This window comes from Ophidiomyces ophidiicola (genome assembly GCF_022830035.1).
Source record: "Ophidiomyces ophidiicola strain CBS 122913 chromosome Unknown scaffold_25, whole genome shotgun sequence".
In the NCBI taxonomy this organism is placed as follows: domain Eukaryota; kingdom Fungi; phylum Ascomycota; class Eurotiomycetes; order Onygenales; family Onygenaceae; genus Ophidiomyces; species Ophidiomyces ophidiicola.
Window position 1 is genome coordinate 8,716 of NW_026054665.1, and position 20,910 is coordinate 29,625.

The following is a 20,910-nucleotide window of genomic DNA, read 5'->3' on the forward strand; positions in this document are numbered from 1 at the left end:
GAACCAGGCTTTCTGCAGCAGTAGTGGTAGTGGTAGGCTTCGGCACGCAGTCTGGCTTGTGTGCCTGCGAGCAGGCGAGCGAACAACTGTCCCGGCCGCACAATCACGCGTTAGCGAACTAGGTTCTAGAATTTCATCATGTGAAGCGCGAGGGGAACGGTGTGGCGGCTCACCTCTGGAGGTCACACGCGGGACAGCGGTATTTGCTCGGCTCGCGACTGCAGACTTGACACAGCGACATTATCCATACTCCGTTCTCTCCACGGACAATCGAGCGGATGAACGGCGCCTGGCAGTGTGAGACACGCGCTCGCCTGCCAAAACATTTTGCTGTCAGAGCGTCCCGTCCGCGCTAGTCTTTATCTGGCTAGCGTGGCGTTGGGTAGGCTCGGCCAATCAACTTCGGCCCCTCACTGAACTCGTCGACATCGTTGAATCGAGAGCTCTTCAGTTCAAAAGGCCGAACATTACCCTCTCACGCTCCGATTTGTTTACTTCTTCTTCTTCTTCTTCTTCTTCTTCTCTCGGAAAAATACAAAAGAAAACCATCGATCACTCCCCCGCCCGCTATGCCCGGCCAAACGGCCTCGCGCACCCGCGCCATCTACCGCTCCATCCTGCGCGAATTCCCCCAGCGCCCGCTCTCCTCGCCCTCGCCGCTGCACAAGCGCATCCGGGCCTACCTCGCCTCACCTGATGCCTCCACGTCCGCCACGGGCAAGCTCGCCCAGGCCCGCATCGAAGAGGCGGACCAATTCGCCCAGTACCTGCGCGCGCAGCGGCAGTACACCACGCTGCTGGAGCGGTATAACCCCGGCACGAACATGGAGGAGCAGGAGCGCGTGCGGCTGACGGCGCGGAGGGTGGGCATGGATCTGCCGCCGCAGCTGAAGGCTCGGGAGGGGGGCAACTGAGGCGGTGCTTTGGGAGGATTGTTGGATCTAGCCCCCCTACGACGTACGGAGTGCGCCTGGGCTGGTTCGATCTAGCGGACGACTAGAAGCTGTGCGAGTGAGGTTGCTGCTTGTGAGGACGATGTTATTTGGGCTGGGAGGTCGAGGCTGATGTGGGGTGCGCTGCTCGTGATACATATGTGCGCGAGGAGCGCCGTGGGCCCACATTTCATCGGAGAAGAAGCATCGAGAATACCAACACATGGCACGCAGTGTCACACCTGTCAGGGCCGTTAGGGGAACTGCATGCACAAGAAACCGTTTGTTGTATATCCCTCACCGGCATTGCATGTATTCCACTGGAGTGTTAGATTCTCCAGTGTAAAAAATAGGCGACCAAAATGCTTAATGCAGGCATTATTTTCTTATACAAAAGCATTGGTATTCAACTGAAGTTTTGGTGCGGTATATTATTTCCATTTCCAATGCTAATATTAAAGTGCATACACATCATTCCAACAAAAAAGAGAAAAAGGAAAGGAAAAGAGAAAACACCAGGTATATGCCAAAATGAAGATGATCAAATTCAATGGAAACCAAATGCCCAAAGTGAGTAATTCAAATTGATAACAGTCAACGCCATGCGAGACACGTTAAGTAAAATAACATAGAACTTCAGCTCCGCGTAGCCGCGCGAGCACCGCGCTTCTCTGCATATGAATTCGCCGCCGAAACAAAGAATCTCGAGAACAGGTTCCCGCTCGACCCTGTGCCCATGGTCTTTGCCTTTTTCAGATGCTGCTGGAGGTCGTCATGGGTTGAAAAGATATTCGTGCTGGTCTTCGACTTCGCCGAGGCCAGATTCGCGTAGCCCGACAACGGGCTGTTCTTGTCATCGTCGACCAGAATGTCAGCAGTAGCAGCCGTCTGGAAGCTCGCCGGCGTCCCGCGCGAGCTGGGGGCAAGACTGGACGCGCGCGACGAGGAGCCCTGCACGCTGCCTTCGTATGACAGACCGGGCACGTCGCGGATCGACGGCGGCGAAATGGACCGGCCGTCGCGATAGCTGGATTGGCGGCGCTTGTGGCGCGCCAGCTGCATGCTGCTGTGGCTGCGCATCGATTCCGGCGAGCTGTACACTCCTCCGGAGAGCAGGCGGCCTTGCGACGACGCTGGCGAGGCGCTGCGGAGGTGGGGCTTGGACAGCATCTGCACCTGCAATTTCCATTCATAGTCGTTGGCGGTGGCAATGTCGTCCTGGAGCTTGAGGGCCTCCTTGATGGGCGCGAGGAAGGGTGCAAAGTGCTCGAAGAGATCGTCCTCGCGCACACGCGTGTCCCAATCGAGCAGGGCGAGCAGCTGGCGTTCCATCAGGTTCACCTCGGACAAGGAGAAGCCGAAGCCGCAGTACCCGTTCACGACGGTGTAGCGAGACCAGTACTTGTTCTTGGGGCTGGAGTCGTTGATGTTCTTGGCGGCCAGTATCAGAGAGGCCAGGAAGATGCGGTGGGGGGTGCAGCGCATGCCCTTGGACATCGGGGGCAGCTTGGCACGCAAGCGGGCCAGGAAGACCAGTGATGTCATCAGGGTGGGCACTTCGACGTGCGAGCGCTTGACGATGTTGCGGATAAACTCCTCCACGGAGGGAATGCGAGGAGTGGCCGCGGCGGTGCCCTGGGTAGGGCTGTGTGGTGGGGTGAGTGGCTGCGCCTTATTGTATGTCGAGGGCATCACATCGTCTTCGCAACGGAGGACCTGCGATGCTTTCTGCGCAAGATACGAAATCATTTCTCTCGAGACCGGCGTCATGATGAATTCATTCATGGCCTCCCGGTCGTAGGAGGAGTAGGCTTTGGCCATACCGACAGACATGGTGGCTGGCAAGGTCGAACAAGATAAACAAAGTGGTATCAAGAACTCCCAAAATGCAAAACGGAGCAGTCCGACGTAACTTTTCTAAGAGCAGGAGAAGATACAAGAAATAAATAAAGACGGTTCAACTGTAAAAAAAAAGAAAAAGCCAACGGGGTGGACGCGTCGGCAGGCGTCAGAGGGTTGGGATATGCGTGTCCGCGAAGTATTAAATTATTGGATAAGAGAGGTTTTTCAGAACAAAGGTCCGGCCGGCGGAGTGATTGCAGAGTGTGATGAGAAGCCGATTGTACGGTGAGCAGCGGAAGGATGGTCCTATGCACCCTGCAGCCGGGTTAGTTTGGCGGGCAGCGTGCGGCGGATGCTGAGGCGCTGTGACCGGCACGACGGCGACGAACCTTTCCTACGTAGCAACAAGTGACCGACACAGTCGGGCAGGGGGGTCCAGACGAGGAAGAGGTACCGTTGGGGGGGGGGAAGTATGCCAGATACCGCCACCAGGGAGGGAAAAGCTTAAGAGCTAGCAAAAGAGCGGATGGGTGACAGAAGAAGCACGAAGAAACAGACGACGAAGCGAAGACGAAGGAAACTCGTTACTCAAACAAAAAAACAAGCGGCGGCCAGGCAGACAAGAGCATGTGGTGCGGCCTCGTGAGGAGCGGACTGAGAGGTCAGGCCGGCCATGATATAGGGGCCAGCAGAAACATCGCGGGCGGGCGAAACAATTGGCATCCTGGCCGGCCGCACGGCACCAAGGAATCAGTCGGCGGCTGCTGGATCACGACGGGCATCAGCAGACGAGCCAACAGCAGGCCACGGCGCGGACGTCGACAGCTCGCCGGCTCTCCACCGTGTTTGAGACGGACGCAGAGCGCTGGCGGCGGCGCGCTGTGGTTTGCTGCGCGCGAGAGCCGTTTGGCGCCGGGCGGGCAGGCGGGCGGCGATCATTCGCTGGGCCAGCACAGGCGGGGGGGGGGGGGGGGGGGGGGGGGGGGGGGGGGGGGGGGGGGGGGGGGGGGGGGGGGGGGGGGGGGGGGGGGGGGGGGGGGGATGTTTAAGGGGGGTGGGGGGTTTATTTTGGTTTCTTCGGCGCCAGCCTAGCAGAATAGTTAATAATTGTTTCTGCGATCTCGCTTGCTTCCCCGTGAGCACAATAATAATAATAATAATAATAATAGCGAGCGATGCCTGGGGCGTGCGTGCAGCCGATCGGCGTGGTGCTGTCGCCCAATCAGCCATGCGGCGCCGCGAGACTCTGCGACACGGCCACGTCGCCTGTCTGGCTTCCGGTCTCACGTCGGCGCCTGGACACCTCAGGCTGTCAGACTGCGCACACCAGACTGCCACCGCCAGCTCTGACAGCTCCTCCTCTTCCTCGATCCCCACCGACTAGTCGATGTTTCAAGGCTGAGAACCCCCCCCAGCCCGCCGTCGCACCACCGGCCTCGGCATCGACTTGCCCGGCGCTTAACGAGACAGGGCTCAATGTGACTGCGTGGGCCAATCGCACACAGACCACCGCGAGCCCTCGCATTGAGGATCCCTATCTCCACCGTGCAGGAGAGGTGCAGCGCGCAGGATGTAGCTAGTAGTGGTAGTTCGTTGCTATTTCGATGCCGGCGTGTTTCCGGAATCCTCCGCTGAGTTAATGAAACTGCTCGCCGCGGAGTTCGCTATGTAGCTAACTATCCTCCCGGTACGAGGCTATATGGCTGTTAATTAATTCTCATGTACTTAGCCGTCAGGCCCGGTGCAGTGTCGTGCTGTGCCGTGCATGCGTACAACTACACCTGACGGATGACTGCCTCCCGCTGGCGTGAGACCCTGCCATGTTCTCCCATATACCCTCCACTTCGCCGGGATGGGTATCCTGCCGCCTACACATGATGGGCAATACGAAGTCATATCACCACGTTCTGCTGGTGGGCGTCTGCGTCAAGTACGTGGCTCACTGATCCTATGCCTATCTTCATCTCTGGAAATCGAGCAAACCCATACTCGTACGGAGTACTGGTTATTCCTGGGACATCATCTATAGCTGGATGGCCAAATAACGAACTAACTACATCTCAATCGGGATGTTTTGCTTCCAGGAGCTGGAAAAATGCCTTGGGGCATTTCGCAGAGTGCGCACAATGCGCCACCGGTTTATGAGACCGAATAAGGAACAACACAGATACCCAAACTCAAGATAGAACCTCTACCAGTCTACTTCGTCTCTTGTCCTACCGTCCACCTTGGGGATCGTGTCCAAAGGTAGTCTTGCTCTCCAGTATCCGTCCGGAAATTGCCAGTCAAATGCAGACAGCAGATGGTCAATGTCGCTATGCTTGGAAAATTGTTCTACTACCAGATACTTCATTTCCAAGCCAACCCATTTACAATGAACTTCCCCGAGTCATTGAATGGGTACATCCAGTGCGTTGCCATAGAGTGTCCGCGCCGGCCCTTTGCCCACGCGTCTGCAAGCCTCTCCAGCTCTGGGATATTGTCTGGATTTACAATTGAATACACGCTTGGGCATTCTTCCTCCGCCCATTTTGAAAAATTTGCATTCCAGATGAACCCTCCTCTGGATAATCCGAGTCTCATGTCCCAGGTTAACCCGTGGTTCTCAGGTTATCCTTCCAAGGTCTTCTTCATGGCAGCCACCAGGACATCAAGATTTTTCTCTGCAGAAGAACCAAAGAGGCGCTGAATCCATCCCCAGCATCAAAGCTGGCATGGCATTTCGGGTCGCAGTCCTCCGCTGCGACATCGGTAGCTAGGCTGGCACAAGCATTGCAGAATGAGTTCCTCCAGATTTTCTCCTCCTGTGGGGGCGGGTGCATGCCTTCTATCGATATCAGAATCTCAAGGCACGATGTCGACTCATATACCGGGAGGGAGCCTTGCACTACCACACACGCTTGCGATCCCAGATACTTTATATCGTCTGTCCGGTGCTTGCGGGTGTACATATATGTAAGATTGATTAGTACCAACAATATTATATAAGGTTAACATTCATTTCGTCCCTAAAGCCGAAAGACATGATGGCTATATTAGAATGAGTAGATACCAGAGGCGAAACTCAATTACGGAGTCGCGCACTGCTATCAAGAATATGAGGCAGACTTGGGCTTAAGGGTACTTATGGAATTGAAAATATGATAGCCATTCCAATGAAGTGTTTGGTCATGGAAATATGGCTGAGGTGAGTTGATCCTAGCCCAGTAAGCTGCAAGCAACACAGATATGCTGCATTTTGTAGTTTTTATACTGACGCCAAAACGTCAAATATTGAAATATAGTAAGCAGAAAATCTTTTGTTGTCTATCATGTCGGCTTGATAGGGGCTTGCTTTATAGGCGGCCGCTGGCCATAGAGTAACCTGTCCTGACCTGGTCGGAGACTAGCAACAATAATTGTCTAGAGATAGAGGTAGTATATCGTAGTACATCGACCCAATAGCCGGTAAAATATTGTCAAAAACTAAGTCTTTGGGTATATATAGGACATCGGTTGAACCGGAGTAGGCGTCTATGCACACATACTCCGTACATTTGTAGGACTCCGCATATAATATAACATCATGCCAATATGCGAATGTTATGCCTATCTGGAAATGAGTTGACCCTGTGCGTGTCTGCAGTATGGGGTTGCCAGAAAACAAATTCGATAATTCCAATGGAAAATTACCACATAGAGGGACCGAATCAACTGGTCGGATAATGCTTGTGATTGATAGTATTGGACATCAGGTACTCCGTAATATTTCAAAATAGTCACCTGCATTAAGATCCAGCCAGGGAGCCGTGCCAAAATTAATTTCAAAAGCAACCCTTATTAGTTTGGTGGGAAAAAGAAGCAAAATTTCTCAAACAGAACAATGATGTTGACAATGCCGAGACAGAGTAGTTTAGTTTGTTCACTAGTGGCTAACCTTTTCTACTACGGAGTACGGAGTAGTGGACACTTTTCATGTAACTGCTCCATGCTCTGTCTCTTATCATTCATATCTACTCTGTAATTACCTCAAATTGTGAATAATACCATTCAAGTTCATGCAAAACATCACTAAAAACTGGCAGAACAGTCACCCGGCCTATCAAATTGACAGGCGTTTGGATGTGCTACCAGGTACCATTTGTGTGGATGCTTGTTTGTGATTGGTCAGTAGAGCGGATGGCAGCGGCAACCAATCAGCATGGAGCAGTGACATCTCACCCTGTATGTACTAAATTGGGGCGGATGTGAGTATTATCATGGGCCATGCATAAATAGCTGTCCCGAGAGCAGCTAACGCAATATTCCTCTCGGCACCCCTCTGCACTCAAGGAGAAAGAAAATTATTTGCAGTTCTGATCACGATGGCGCTAGAAAACACGGAAGTACTCCCCTCCCAACCCACCCCAGAAGCTGAGCATAGCGATGTTGAGAAACAACGTGCCGCAAATTCCGAAGAGGGATCCCAACCAAAATCTATATTTAAAGGACTGGGCATTCTTGATCGCTTCCTTGCTATTTGGATATTGCTTGCCATGGCCATCGGGATAATCCTGGGGAACTTCTCGAACGCCAGCCCGGCATTGCAGAAAGGAACCTTCGTCGGAGTTTCTATTCCTATCGGTCAGTAAATTGTGCACATCTTTTGAATGCCTCACCTTGTCATGAGTCTTAGCGAAGTCTCCAAAGATCAATTGACTGACAGGTTGTAGCGGTTGGCCTCCTGGTGATGATGTATCCCATTCTATGCAAAGTGCAATACGAGACACTACATCGAGCCTTCAAAACGCGGGAAATCTGGATCCAGATAGGCTTTAGTATTTTTGTGAATTGGATCATTGCGCCTCTGCTCATGGTAAGCTTCGTTTTGCTCGTGAAGCTTCATATATTTCTGACAGAAACCGTTTAGCTAGCCTTAGCATGGGCTTTCCTCCCCGACGAGCCTGAGCTAAGAGAAGGGTTAATCTTGGTAGGATTAGCCCGATGTATCGCAATGGTATGTTCCCAATATCAGGTTCTTTTTGTGAACTGTACTGACAAGAGCTAGGTATTGATCTGGACGGGTCTTGCTGGAGGCGATAACGACTACTGCGCAATCCTCGTCGCCATCAACTCGTTACTGCAGATCGTCCTCTTTGCGCCTCTTGCAGTTCTTTTTATCAAGATAATCAGTCGTTCTCGTGATCAAGTGAGCCTTTCCTACTCCGTCGTCGCCAAAAGTGTGGCCGTCTTTTTAGGTATTCCCCTGGCAGCGGCTGTCGCTACACGGTTCCTCCTCCGGAAGCTCGCTGGGCCCAAATGGTATGACAACGTCTTCTTGAAATGGGCCGGTCCGTGGTCCCTCATCGGTCTCCTGTTCACAATCATCGTACTATTTGCTTCACAGGGGAAGCAAGTAGTGCGTCAGATTGTTTCTGTTGTCCGCGTTGCGGCTCCACTGTTGGTCTACTTTGTGGTGGTCTTCTTTTGCACTTTGGCCATCACGCGCCGTCTGGGGTTTGGCTATAAGCTTTCCGCGACGCAGAGCTTCACAGCGGCAAGCAATAACTTCGAGCTCGCTATTGCAGTAGCTGTCGCTACATTCGGCGCACACAGCAACCAAGCTTTGGCATCCACCGTGGGCCCATTAATAGAAGTCCCAGTTCTTTTGGGTTTGGTATATGTTGTGAAGTTGATCGCAAAAAGAGTTGGATGGAAGGAATAGATAAACTTGTTGTCATAAAAGCTAGCCAACGGGTGGGAAAGACGTAAAAAGTATTGAAATATTAGAATTCATAGAATATTCGATGAATCACGCAGCAAATAAATGAGTAATATTGGAGAAATGCATCGAAAGTCTCTTTACCTATTTTTTCCAGCTCTTTTATGCTTAATGATGAGCATTGGTTGTACGGAGCATACCAGAGAGAGATGTAGATGAAGAACTCAAGATCTGGCAGAAATTCTAAGTACTGCATTCATGGGGCCGATGTGCTCATACGTTCGTAAACCGGAAGCGTCCGCAACCTTTAGAATAATGAGCAAGAAAATGGAAACGGAGAGATGAAGCTGCTTGAGTTCCACAAGTTCGGTCTTTGCTGCCTAGGCCGCGGTGGCCAGAACGCTACTCCGTACTCTGTATACACACCCTTTGAACTTTCTCATTTTGGCGTCTCGACGCGTGGGACATGGACCATCTGTCCTAACTTAATTATCGACCTTCTACTTTCCTTTTGCTTAACCTTTTTGCTTGTTAGTTATCTTTTCGGATGTCCTTTTCCCAATTGCTGTCGCAATGTCGCCCACGGAAAAGCCTTCACTTTCAGGTCCTGTCCGACCTGCACCTTGAAGTTGGCGCGCAGTACTCCGATTTCCATATAACCCCACAGGCACCATATCTCATTCTAGCCGGCGACATTGGCCGGCTGGCCGATTACGACGCGTTTCGCGATTTCCTACGGTCCCAGTGCCAGCAGTTCCGCCAAGTCTACCTCGTGCTCGGAAACCATGAGTTCTTCGGTGTCTCTCGCCCAGAGGGCTTGCGGCTGGCCGCCGCGCTCCAGGACGAGCCCGAGCTGCAGGGCCAATTGACCGTCATGGATAAAAAACGCGTCGACCTGGAAGACGTCAGCCTGCTCGGCTGCACGCTGCACTCCCGGGTGCCGCCCGAGGCAAAGGAGATTGTGCAGCACAAGATCAACGACTTTCGCCGTATTGTGGACTGGAGCGTGGATGACCATGTGGCGGAGCATGCGCGGGACGTGAAGTGGCTACAGGATGAGATTCTGTCGATTAGAAACGGAGAGGCTGGCTCGAAGCGGAAAATCGTTGTTGTCACGCATCACGCGCCTTTGGCTAAGGGCACATCTAGACCGTCGGATGAGAAGAATCCCTGGTCTTCGGCGTTTGGGACTGAGCTTCTTGGGACGAACGAGAAATCGCCCCTTGACGATGTGCAGTACTGGGTTTTTGGCCATACGCACTATTCCAGTGAATTTACTTGCGGGCAAGTGAAACTAGTCAGCAACCAGAAGGGATACGTTTTTCCTAAGAAAGAAGTGCAAAAGGCGGAAGAGCCCAAAACTTCGGTATCAAAAATGTTGAGTATTTGGAACACTAGTGCAAAGTCGGCGAGGACATTCGATGCTGACAAGGTCATTGGCATTTGAACTATAATAAGTCCATGTCATAAAATGACACCAATAACCCATATCGGCACAGAATTGCAGTTATATACAAGTTGTAATTCTATATTGTAATATCAAAAAAACCCAGCTTCGTGATCCTTGATCACCAATATAAACTCGCTGGTTGGTAATGGTATTTGCTTTGTTTGTTCCCAGGCGGGAGTTTGGTATGTTTGCATCTATTTGCAAAATCCCAGGCAATATTCCGCCGCCCGTTTTTATTTTTGTCTGAGCGGTTCAAGCGGGGTGTACGGAGTAACTACAGCTGAACCACGATGCCACCCACTCTTTGTTTCAACTGCTCATCGGCGCGGGCGGTGATTATCAGGCCCAAGAATCGCCACAAGCTTTGCAAGTCGTGCTTCCTCCACATCTTCGAAACAGAAATCCACGAGACTATTACACAGAGCTCGCTCTTTTACCGCGGCGAGCGTGTCGCCATCGGCGCCAGCGGCGGTAAAGATAGCACCGTGCTTGCATCTGTCCTTAAGACCCTGAACGAGCGTTACAACTACGGGTTAGATCTAGTCCTGCTATCCATCGACGAGGGGATCAAGGGATACCGGGACGACAGTTTGGAGACCGTCAAGCGGAATGCAGTCCAGTATGCGATGCCCCTGGAGATTGTGAGCTACGGAGAGCTATACGGGTGGACGATGGACCAGGTCGTGGCAGAAATCGGCAAGAAAGGCAACTGCACCTACTGCGGGGTATTTCGCCGACAGGCGCTGGATCGCGGGGCTGCAAAGCTAGAGATCAAACACGTCGTCACGGGCCACAACGCGGACGATGTCGCTGAAACGGTCATGATGAATCTCCTCCGCGGCGATTTACCGCGGCTGGCGAGGGGAACCTGCATTGTGACCGGGTCGTCGGCCAGTGAGATCAAGCGGAGTAAACCGCTGAAGTACGCGTATGAGAAGGAAATTGTGCTGTACGCACACCACAAAAAGCTGGACTACTTCAGCACGGAGTGCATATACTCACCGGAAGCATTTCGGGGCAGTGCGCGGACGCTGATCAAAGACCTGGAAAGAATCCGGCCAAGTGCCATCCTTGACATTGTTCGCAGTGGTGAAGATATGGCTGACCTCGTCCCGCCAGAGATAAGCGGCTCTAGTCCTTGCTCCTCTAAGAAGGCCGCTTCGACGACCGCCGAAGACGGCTCCGAGAATTATTCCACGGGCGGGTGTGGATCGCAAAACGGGCGGAGCGGCGGCAACGAGATGGCCGAGATGGAGAAACGACTGGCCGAAAACGAATCAGCACAGTCTCTCGAGACAGAAATCACGCTTCCAGCTCTTTCCAAGGCCAAGAAGCAGCAGCAGCTGGCCCGACCCAGCCATCGCAACGGCAGCGGCAGCCAGAAGCCGATCAAAGTGCAGAAAATGGGCCAGTGCGAGCGATGCGGATACCTGTCGAGCCAGAAGATCTGCAAGGCGTGCACCCTGCTGGACGGGCTGAACAAAAATCGGCCGCGCACGTCGGTTGACGCGGTCGTTGTTGGGGTGGAGGAAGAGGAGGGTAGCTCGACGCTGATGCGACAGATGGAACGCATCCAGATTTCCGGCGGCTGAGTACGGTCTGGGTCTGGCGGTGGCTGATCCCTTGAGAGGGATTTTTTTTTTCGATTCTCGCCCGGCGAGCGCTGTGGCAAAGCGCGAGCGGGCTGGCTCTGCCTGACCTCTATGGTTGGAGCTGAGCTGAAGGACGGCTGACGTGGGTTGGCCTGAAGACCCGCGGGCGAGGAAACGCGCATGGCCGGCGCCGGGTACGAATGCGAGCCGGGCAGGAATACGGAGAAGTTAACTAGCTAGTTACTTAGTTAACGTAGCTCCTCCGTACCGGCGGGATGATCCTGGCGTCGCTGGTGGTTAGCTCGTATATTGTCTATTTCTGGAGCTCCAGCAGCCGCGCGGCAGAAGGCGAATACCTCGATGGTACGAGTAGGGTGCAGAGGAATGAGAGCAGGCAGCCTAGGTAGCCATCCATGAAACTCCGTACTGTCCGTGTACTCCGTATTCCGCTCCTGCAGTGCGTAGGCCGTGCTGTCGCCTGGCCTCGCGGCCTGTGGCTTCCGTGGCGTCGAATGCGGCTGCTGCAGCGCTGCGGGCGACGACGCTGTCTGGCTGGCGATCGCCGGCGGTGCAGCTCGCTCGACGCAAAGCAGGGCACGGCACGGCATGGCGGCGATGGCTTCGAGGGCGTCTGGAGCCGGCGCGGCGCCTGAAACCGTGTCTGAGGCCGGCTGCGACAACGACGACGACGACGCTCTCCTCGCCCACCAGCACCACCAGCATCACCACGCCCACGACCACCACAACCATCACCGCACTGTCGCTGCCGCTGAGCTCGCCCGGCCGCCGCCCATGGCCCGCCGATCGCACTCGCGCTCGCTCAGCAACCCGTTCCCGGCGCTGTTCCGCTCGAAGCGCGCGGTGTCCGCCAGCCGCGACCCGTTCCCCGACGGCGGCTCAACCTCCACCTGCTCCGACGACGACAACGACATCAACAACAACGATGCGGCTCCACCGCTCGCGCGCTCTGCCAGTCCCGCCCGCCGTCGCCGCGCCGCTTCGTCCTCACGCCCGCCGCCCCCGCCGCCCGCCGACTCCCGCGCCGTGCGCCGCTGCTGCACCTGCGGCCATGCCAACGCCTTCGTCGCCGGCCGCAAGGGCTTCCGCTGCGCCAAATGCACCACCATGAACGACCTGGCCCCCGCCTACCCGTCGCTCCGCCCGCAGGGCCCCGCCTGCGAGTCTGTCAGCCCTGACGTGTGCAGTGCGTTATACCCCGCTGTCTTGCTGCTGCTGCTGCTGCTGCTGACCTGTACGTACTCCCAGTCTCCGTCGAGAAAACACGCCGCATCATCGAGTCGTGCATGCTCTCCTTCCTCCACGCCCAGCTCGACGTCCTAGAGCCCCGTCCGCCACTGGGCCGCAGGCGAGGAGTGTCCGAGAGCCATCTGAGTAGCTACTCTGGCCCTCGTGCGGCCTCCAACGGTGCCATACGCCCCCTTGCAGCGTCCCAGCCACACCATCATCCCACGAACGACGATGATCCTGCTCGTACGGCCCGTCAAGGCACAATACCCCAGCCGGGGAGCATACCTGGCGCTATCAAACGGAAGCCCCTTCCAAGCACCGCGGCCGTGCCGAGCTTCAGCTATGCCCCACAGCGCCCGGGCCAGGCTACGGACGATGCCAGGCAGAGCTCTCGGCCCCAGGGCCGTGTTTTTCGTGCTCTAGAGGAGTATCTCTACACGTCTCTCGATGGCTGTGACATGCTCAACAACTCGTTCCTCGCCATCGGCTCGCGCCATCCTCGAGCTGCGAGCGAAGGCTCCCCTATTCGAAAGGCTGATGTGCACTGCTCGCAAGCTCCAACGTCGCTGCAGCTGGATGGCAAATCGTTTCCCCTCGCTAATATCGCTGAAAATGGCAATGAGTGCTCGGGCAACCGCCCCGTGCGGCACAAGTCTACAAATGGCCACCAAAATCCAAAACCAAGTACCTCGCAAACTGGCTTTGTGAGCTCGAAAAGCCCCCATATCAATTGGTTCGAACTTGCTGAGTGGTACTACTTGATACTCCACGCGGGTGATTCGTGGAATGCCCTCTGGCAGCGGATGAAGCCTGCCGAACCCGACGCCCTGCCAAAATGGGAAGCTGTCAGCTTATCTCTCTTGGAAGAGATGTTCTCGGAATCGCAGTTTCGTCTAAGAATGGTCCTGCTCCGTGCAACTGAAAAGCTCCTTCTACGGCCAAGACGGCCTCTGGAGCGGCCAGAAGATACTCGCTTTTTACTCATCATTCTGGCCAATCCATTACTATATCCTGGTAGCTACAGTTCCTGGAAGCTGCCTCGCAAGCTACTCGTCCCTCCTCGTGCCAATGATTCAATGGTAAACGGCAATTCCACCGCACCGACGTCCGAACCCTCCTCTTCACAAAAAAACAGCGGAATCAACTTTAATAAAGTAGTTGAATCCAGTGATCGTCGTTTTGTCGTCATGAAAAGGACCATCGGCCTTCTCTCCAACCTATCCAGCGAATGCCACCATCTATTGATCTCCTGGTTCTCAAGATTATCTGAGACGCACTTCCGGCAGCTGGTTGATCTCATTGGGAGCTTCGTCACGTATAGGTTAAATCGGGGCAAGAAGCGACGGCCGAGCAAGTCGCAAACGCTAGGGGAGAACATCGAGGAACTTGTTCCCACCTTTTCGAGTGCTAATACTGTCATGCCGGCCCAGCTACACTCCGCCTTGCAGCGTGATAATCCTTCGTCTAAGCCGCCAAAGACTGACCATACAACCGTTGTCTACAGCGACGATTGGCAGCTAAAGGCCGCCGCTCGCGTGATGTCTCTGCTCTTCCAAGCAAATACCTCGACTCAGCGTCGAAGACCCGAGCAGCAGTTATCGCCCGACTCGAGTCCAAACGCAACGCACGCCATGATTCCAATCAGCACCTTCTACAATATGCTCCTTGATTATTCCGACCTCATTGCCGATTTCGAGACGTGGGAGTCGCGGAGCGGGAAGTTCACCTTTTGCCAATACTCGTTCTTTCTCAGCATTTGGGCGAAAATCAGCATTCTGGAACACGATGCTCGCCGCCAGATGGAGGCGAAGGCGCGAGAGGTTTTCTTTGATAACATTCTGGGCCGCAGGGGCGGCAGTCAGTACCTTGTTCTGAAGATACGAAGGGAGTGCTTGGTTGAGGACAGTCTCAGCAGGGTCAGCGAGGTAATTGGCTCATCAGCGGGGGATATCAAAAAGGGCTTGCGCATTGAGTTTGTTGGGGAAGAAGGTGTAGATGCTGGTGGCCTACGAAAAGAATGGTTTTTATTATTAGTCAGGGAGGTGTTTGATCCTTTACATGGTAAAGTGTCCAGCCCATATTCCAATGTGCGATGCAGGAGTGCTAACCACCAGCTGGCAGGCTTATTTCTTTACGACGAAGACTCTCAGTATTGTTATTTTAATCCTCACTGTTTTGAGTCGTCAGAACAGTTTTTCCTTGTGGGCGTCGTCCTTGGGCTTGCTATCTACAATTCTACAATCTTGGATGTTGCCCTACCGCCATTCGCATACCGGAAGCTCCTCGCCTCAGCTCGAGTTGCTGACGTTCCAACGTTGTCTATTCCATCCCAGCCTTTCAGATGCACATTGGAGGACCTGGCAGAATACCGCCCGGCACTCGCAAGGGGCCTACGGCAGCTTCTTGAATATGATGGCGATGTGGAAGAGACGTTTTGTCGAGACTTCGTGGTCCAGGTTGAGAGGTATGGAGAGACAGTGGAAGTCCCACTCTGTCCTGGGGGCGAAAAAAGACCGGTCACCAATTCCAATCGGCGGGAATTCGTGGACCTCTATGTCAAGTACGTACTCAACAAGGCCGTTTCCCGACAATTCGAGCCCTTCAAGCGTGGCTTTTTCACCATCTGCGGCGGAAATGCGCTTCATCTGTTCAGGCCCGAGGAAATTGAACTCCTGGTTCGAGGTTCAGATCAAGCATTGGATATCTCGTCATTGCGCGCCGTGGCAAAGTACGACAACTGGCAGGTAGCCAACCCCGAAAAAGAACCCGTTGTCAAGTGGTTCTGGGACTTCTTTTCTCGCATCTCACCTCGCGACCAGCGAAAGGTCTTGGGTTTCATTACCGGCAGCGACCGCATTCCCGCCATGGGAGAAACGAGTCTGGGTATTCGCATCCTGTGTCTGGGCCAGGACTCGGAGCGCTTCCCGATAGCGAGAACGTGCTTCAACATGCTCTCGCTGTATCGGTATAGGACGCGACAAAAGTTCGAGTCTAAACTATGGCGGGCAGTGGTTGAGAGTGAAGGGTTTGGATTAAAGTGAAGGTTCCTGTTCTTGGTGACTCACCACTTTTGTTGAGCATGCAATGTTATATTGGTTTGCTGCTATGAGTAATTGGATTGGGGTTTGTTTTTGGGCATGAGGGTGAGAATCCATCAACGCATTCTGGTTAGTAGCGTTTGAGCGTTCTGTTTCTAGTCATGCAGCTTGTGGCATTGAATTTTCGGCTTTTCTTCCAGTGAAGAATAAAATCATTCATAGAGATTGTGCGGCAGTAATATAGCTTTTTAACACCCATCACTGTGCATGAAAGCGTTCCTGCATTGGCAGCAGGATGGTCAATCACTGGACTGCGCAACTACCATAAATGATCGGATTGCTCTCACAGCCTCACAGACGTGATACCCAATGGGGATAAAGGTTGGCAGGCGCCACGATATACGGGTCAGCAGAATCCTCACATCGAGCCTCAAAAGGACACGGTTTCCAGATCCGTCGAGAGTCCGAACCAGCCAGACTTCTGACATGGGTTCAACTTCTCAAACCCTTGGAACGAGCTGTCGGGGGTTGCACCGGTCATGAACATTTTCTGGCAGGCAGGATCATTATTAAGCAGCTGAATCAAAAATAAAAAAAAAGGAGACTATCGTGAGAAAAACAGAGAAAAACAAAAAACCAAAAAGGGAGTCTTGGATCGATGATGACGACCTCCTGATTGCCACAATATGAGATCCGCGGGGCTGTGTTTCCCGGGTAGGCGAGGGACCACGTATTATTTGTAGGCCCGTTGTTGCTTGGGGGGGAGGGAGCTTTGTTGAGGGCTCCAATCTGGCTCCATAGTTGACTAACCACATACTCCGAGGGATCCAGACCGCCTGGGGGCTGGCGCCCCTGATTTGCGCGCCAATTTGCCCCGGACTTCCAGGCGTCTTGAGCCAACAGCGGGCTCACGAGGCGGCAACACAACAAGCTATTGCAGTTTAGACTTCTTGGGATCTCTCCAATTCACGCTTAACTAACCTTCCTCTCTGGCGCCCAACCACCCCCGGTGGTCATGTGGTGCCGAAAAAAAAAAAAAAAAAAGCAAACGAGACTGCCAGCCAGGAACACGAAAGTTTTTTTTTTCTTCGCTGGATTATCCCGACTGAGTTTCATCCGGCGATTCAATTAGGAGAGCTGTTGTGAGGTCTCTCCTAGTATTATATTTGTTCTCCGCAGGAACCTCTGAAATCAGCAACTGGACACAGAGAGCTTGTTTAGGCCCACCCCCGTGCCGTAAGCGGTTGTTTTGGAGCTGTGATGCACTGTAGTATTATTTGTGTTTAAATGCTACTCCGTAGTTAGTGAATTATGTGCGGGGCTCGCCGTCGATGGAACTGGTGGCCGGCGCTCGCATTCCACTTCGCACCAAGACAGCATGCTGAGACCAATCGCTCCTGGATGCTGGATCTATCCAAGCGGTGAAGCGGCGGGCTCACCCTGGTAACGCCTCCAAGAGATGTTGAGACAGACGCCCCGTGGGTTCCGAGGGCAGATTGATACGGGAGAGGCGGGCGGACGTGCTCGGTGTTTCCCATCCTCTTCTGCGCAACCATGCTGCCGTTCTCGCTGTATAGTTAATAAATCGTCAGGCGGTTATGCAACCATTATTAATGCAAATTGCGGCCTTTTCCTGAAAGAATCACCATCGCGCAATTAAACGAAATTTTTTTCTTTTGTTTGATTTCTCAGGTTTCCGCCACATTACTCATCATTCGGTATCCCGTAACTAAGCTCCCTCTAATCCGATCTGTGCGGAGAGTTGTGGCTGCTTTGTTATGATACGCAAATGCTGAATGATGATGACGAGACGGTCATTCGAAGCCAGGAGGCAAGCTGCGCCGAGATGCTCTTGTAACGGTGTCGGAATGATAAGCTCTCCTTGATCGGAAGCTTCCCAGCTAAATCTAGAATTGAAGGGGACCAGGCTCCATAATTGGCGATAAGCCAGCCCCTTGGGACCCAAACCGCTGTTTTACGTATCGGCCATGCCCTCGGAGTTCCATAGGTCGGGGAAACAATTATTTTTGGCCATTATGGGGGATGGCCGCCCTTAACTAGAATTCACTCCACAAAAGTGGACAACTCGTAAGTAGCTCAAGCCAGGATCTCCAATTTTTAGATTTTTTGTCAGGATTGTCCAGTCACGCCTGCACCGGTAGCGGTTGTTTGGGATTTGCCGCTTTCGTATATATACCACAGCTCTCCCCCTCGTGGCGTGTCGAGCTTCTCTTACTTCTTGAACCACCTCTTCATACTTCTCCCCTCTGTACCCAAACTGCTGCAAGCGGTCAATATACACATAGCAGTGAGTCATACTCCATAAACAATTGGCGTTCCCAAAACGACTGTTTTTGGCAATATGTGACAGCTTGCTGATCAGTATCCAGAACCCTTAAATTCTTAATCCCGCCGAAAACCCCTCGCAACAGCAATCAAAATGACTTCCTCACTCCCAAAGACCATGAAGGCACTCCAGTTAGTATTTCTTAATATATCATTGAGAATGAAATTTATGGGGTGGGTCACTGAGCCATTTTTTGAACAGATACTCCAAACCGGAGGAATATTCTATTGTCAACATCCCATTGCCAGAGCTCCGCGAAAACGACGTGTTGGTATGATACTCCTCGGCATTGAATCGACTTTTGGCAAAGATTGGCTATAGGAGCGGTGAGCAAACTTACTAACGTGCAACGCCTCACATAGCTGAAAGTCAAGGCCTGTGGTGTTTGCGGCACTGATCTGCACATCCATGAAGGAGAATTCCTTGCCAAGGTAAGCCACTATTCCCAGATGTCAATGGTAGTGAATACTAACTCGAGTGAAAGTTCCCCCTTGTCCCAGGTGCGTTATGGGATTATCCAAGCTATTGGCACTGTCGACATGACTGACTTCCCTCTTAGGGCATGAGACCGTTGGTGTTGTTGCCGCTGTGGGGCCAAAGGTCAAAGGATTTACTATTGGCGACAGAGTTGTTGCTGATAACTCCGAGCTCTGCGGAGAGTGTTTCTACTGCCGACGCGGCGAGGAATTGCTTTGCGAGCACTTTGAGGCCCATGGAGTTACCATGAACGGTGGTTTTGCCGAATATTGCGCCTACCCAGGTAAGTCGTAATTCCTGTATTGTTTTTCGCTTTTTTTTAACCGCCACTGTCTTTAGCTGGCCGAGTTTTCAAGATTCAGAATCTCTCAGACGTTGATGCTACTCTTCTTGAGCCCGCTTCCTGCGCTGCCCATGGCCTTGATAAAATTGCCCCTAAGATGGGTTCGTCTGTGCTCATGTTTGGTGCAGGCCCAACTGGCCTTGTAAGTCTAAAACTTCGTGAAGGAGGTATATTCAGTTACTGATGCCGTGGATATAGGTGCTTGCACAATTGCTCCGTCTCAATGGTGGCTGCAAAGTTGTCATTGCTGCCCCCGAGGGCCTGAAAATGGACCTCGCCAAGTCGCTCAACGCTGCTGATGAATACATTCCTCTTTCTCGAAAAGACCCCAGCGCCCAATTCGAAGCTCTTAAAGCCGCCAATCCATATGGTTTTGATATCGTTGTCGAAGCCACTGGTAGCGTTAAGATCTTGGAGGATGCTATCAACTATGTTCGCCGTGGCGGCAAGTTGATTGTCTATGGCGTGTATGCCAGCAAGGATAGAGTCACATGGCCACCATCCAAAATTTGTACGTTCCCCTTAGAAAACCGCAAAATGCGAATATTGCGCCTGCATTGGAACACCGGTAGCTAACCTTTTGATTTTATAGTCGGTGACGAGATCACTATTCTTGGCAGCTTCAGCGAGACTTATAAATTCCCCGCTGCTATTGATTATCTCGACTCTGGTAAGGTGCGCGTTAACGGAATTGTTAACAAGACCTTCAAGCTCGAGCAATGGGCCGAGTGCCTGGAGTCGATGAGGAACAAGTCGGCTATCAAGGCTGCCATCACTTTCGATTAGGTAGTTAAAATGTTCCTCGACATTTCCTCAACATTTTGCGTTTATTGGTACCTACATAGATTTCGTATTTATTAGCGCTGCTGGATAAAGGGAATAACGTATATTTTGAAGTCATATAGTGAAATTGGATTATTTTTCCACACTTTTTGAAGGGTATAGTGAGCCAGTCTTCTTTGTCCCTGTTACTATAGAATTTACCTAGTATCTGTAGGTAGTAAGTCTAGAGGTGCATACGGCGGGAAGGAACCGGAGTGTAAGTCTCCTGGAGAATAATACTGGTGGCCGAAAGGTAAAATAGCAAAGTCCCCGTCCTGTTCCGTACACGTCAGCCGCAGCTGCCGGATCCCTGCCAACGATGTTCTAGCCACCAGTGAGCATTCCACTTCTAGAATAAATATGGAGTATTAGGTATAAATTTCGAATATTCTGGAACAGCATAAGTCGTATGTAAAGATGAAGCCTTTTTAAAGTGAACGATCGGCTCGAACTAGCGGACCGCTCTGACCTCCTCGCGTGTCTCGTGTTTGGTGGAATAATAAACTGTCTCGGCTAGTTAAACAAAACGGCGAACCTTGTGGTGTGGAGATTCTTGTATTCCGTAGATTGACTTGTAACTCTAACGCAATGCCCTATGCGTATAGCACAGTGTGTACGGAGTACATACGCCTATAGCCAAGCCATAGTATATGTTAAATTTCATATCCTGTAGTTCATTGAGAAGCTGTATAAATGATAGACCCTAGCATAATTGATATGAGGCTAGGGATAAAGTCGCGGACAAGTGTTCAGTGAAGTCAGGCAATGCTTCAGTTCGACAAATAGTATCCATTTCTTCGGCTAAGTGGTACGAGTGGCATGAGGCAAACCATAGGTAATAGGATGTAAGGGCAAAAATAAAGTGACACTTCATATATTCATAGAGTGATAAAAATATTGCTTTAACACAGTAAGCACTTGATCTACCTAGCAGCAAAGAAGGTCTGAGCCCGCTTCACCTGGCTGGGCGCTTAGTAGAGTAGTAGAGTACGGAGTACCACTTGAAGTAGTTGACAAATGGAGAGCGAGAATAAGAGAACATCAGCTATGCTTTAATCCATACACCAAAGCAGAGAAAGAAGAGTCATCTGTTGCGATAAAAGCTCTTCGAGCTGGAGCTTTCTTTGCCCACAAGGTAG

The 20,910-nt window shown here is 52.4% G+C and overlaps 7 protein-coding genes across 7 annotated transcripts; 6 read left to right on the top strand and 1 right to left on the bottom strand.

The window, feature by feature from the left end:
* Positions 1-569: 569 nt before the first annotated feature.
* Positions 570-914, top strand: LOZ57_005203 (uncharacterized protein; the record flags this gene model as incomplete). Its single annotated transcript, XM_049254234.1, has 1 exon — positions 570-914. One exon carries the CDS (start codon positions 570-572, stop codon positions 912-914), a length of 345 nt encoding a protein of 114 aa, XP_049106704.1.
* A 654-nt stretch (positions 915-1,568) lies between these two features.
* On the bottom strand, positions 1,569-2,765 carry PCL1 (PHO85 cyclin-1; the record flags this gene model as incomplete). Its single annotated transcript, XM_049254235.1, has 1 exon — positions 1,569-2,765. One exon carries the CDS (start codon positions 2,763-2,765, stop codon positions 1,569-1,571), a length of 1,197 nt encoding a protein of 398 aa, XP_049106705.1.
* A 4,352-nt stretch (positions 2,766-7,117) lies between these two features.
* Positions 7,118-8,457, top strand: ARR3 (arsenicals resistance; the record flags this gene model as incomplete). Its single annotated transcript, XM_049254236.1, has 4 exons — positions 7,118-7,376; positions 7,466-7,608; positions 7,663-7,749; positions 7,801-8,457. 4 exons carry the CDS (start codon positions 7,118-7,120, stop codon positions 8,455-8,457), a joined length of 1,146 nt encoding a protein of 381 aa, XP_049106706.1.
* A 544-nt stretch (positions 8,458-9,001) lies between these two features.
* Positions 9,002-9,901, top strand: LOZ57_005206 (uncharacterized protein; the record flags this gene model as incomplete). The annotated part of the gene is made up of 1 exon (XM_049254237.1): positions 9,002-9,901. One exon carries the CDS (start codon positions 9,002-9,004, stop codon positions 9,899-9,901), a length of 900 nt encoding a protein of 299 aa, XP_049106707.1.
* Positions 9,902-10,194: 293 nt separating this feature from the next.
* On the top strand, positions 10,195-11,496 carry CTU1 (cytosolic thiouridylase subunit Ctu1; the record flags this gene model as incomplete). Its single annotated transcript, XM_049254238.1, has 1 exon — positions 10,195-11,496. One exon carries the CDS (start codon positions 10,195-10,197, stop codon positions 11,494-11,496), a length of 1,302 nt encoding a protein of 433 aa, XP_049106708.1.
* Positions 11,497-12,621: 1,125 nt separating this feature from the next.
* HUL4 (putative E3 ubiquitin-protein ligase) lies at positions 12,622-15,785 on the top strand (the record flags this gene model as incomplete). Its single annotated transcript, XM_049254239.1, has 2 exons — positions 12,622-12,700; positions 12,763-15,785. The coding sequence occupies 2 exons, from the start codon at positions 12,622-12,624 to the stop codon at positions 15,783-15,785; spliced, it is 3,102 nt and encodes a 1,033-aa protein (XP_049106709.1).
* Positions 15,786-18,222: 2,437 nt separating this feature from the next.
* LOZ57_005209 (uncharacterized protein) lies at positions 18,223-19,735 on the top strand (the record flags this gene model as incomplete). The annotated part of the gene is made up of 8 exons (XM_049254240.1): positions 18,223-18,260; positions 18,331-18,400; positions 18,492-18,560; positions 18,614-18,629; positions 18,689-18,889; positions 18,946-19,091; positions 19,148-19,460; positions 19,542-19,735. 8 exons carry the CDS (start codon positions 18,223-18,225, stop codon positions 19,733-19,735), a joined length of 1,047 nt encoding a protein of 348 aa, XP_049106710.1.
* Positions 19,736-20,910: the final 1,175 nt, after the last annotated feature.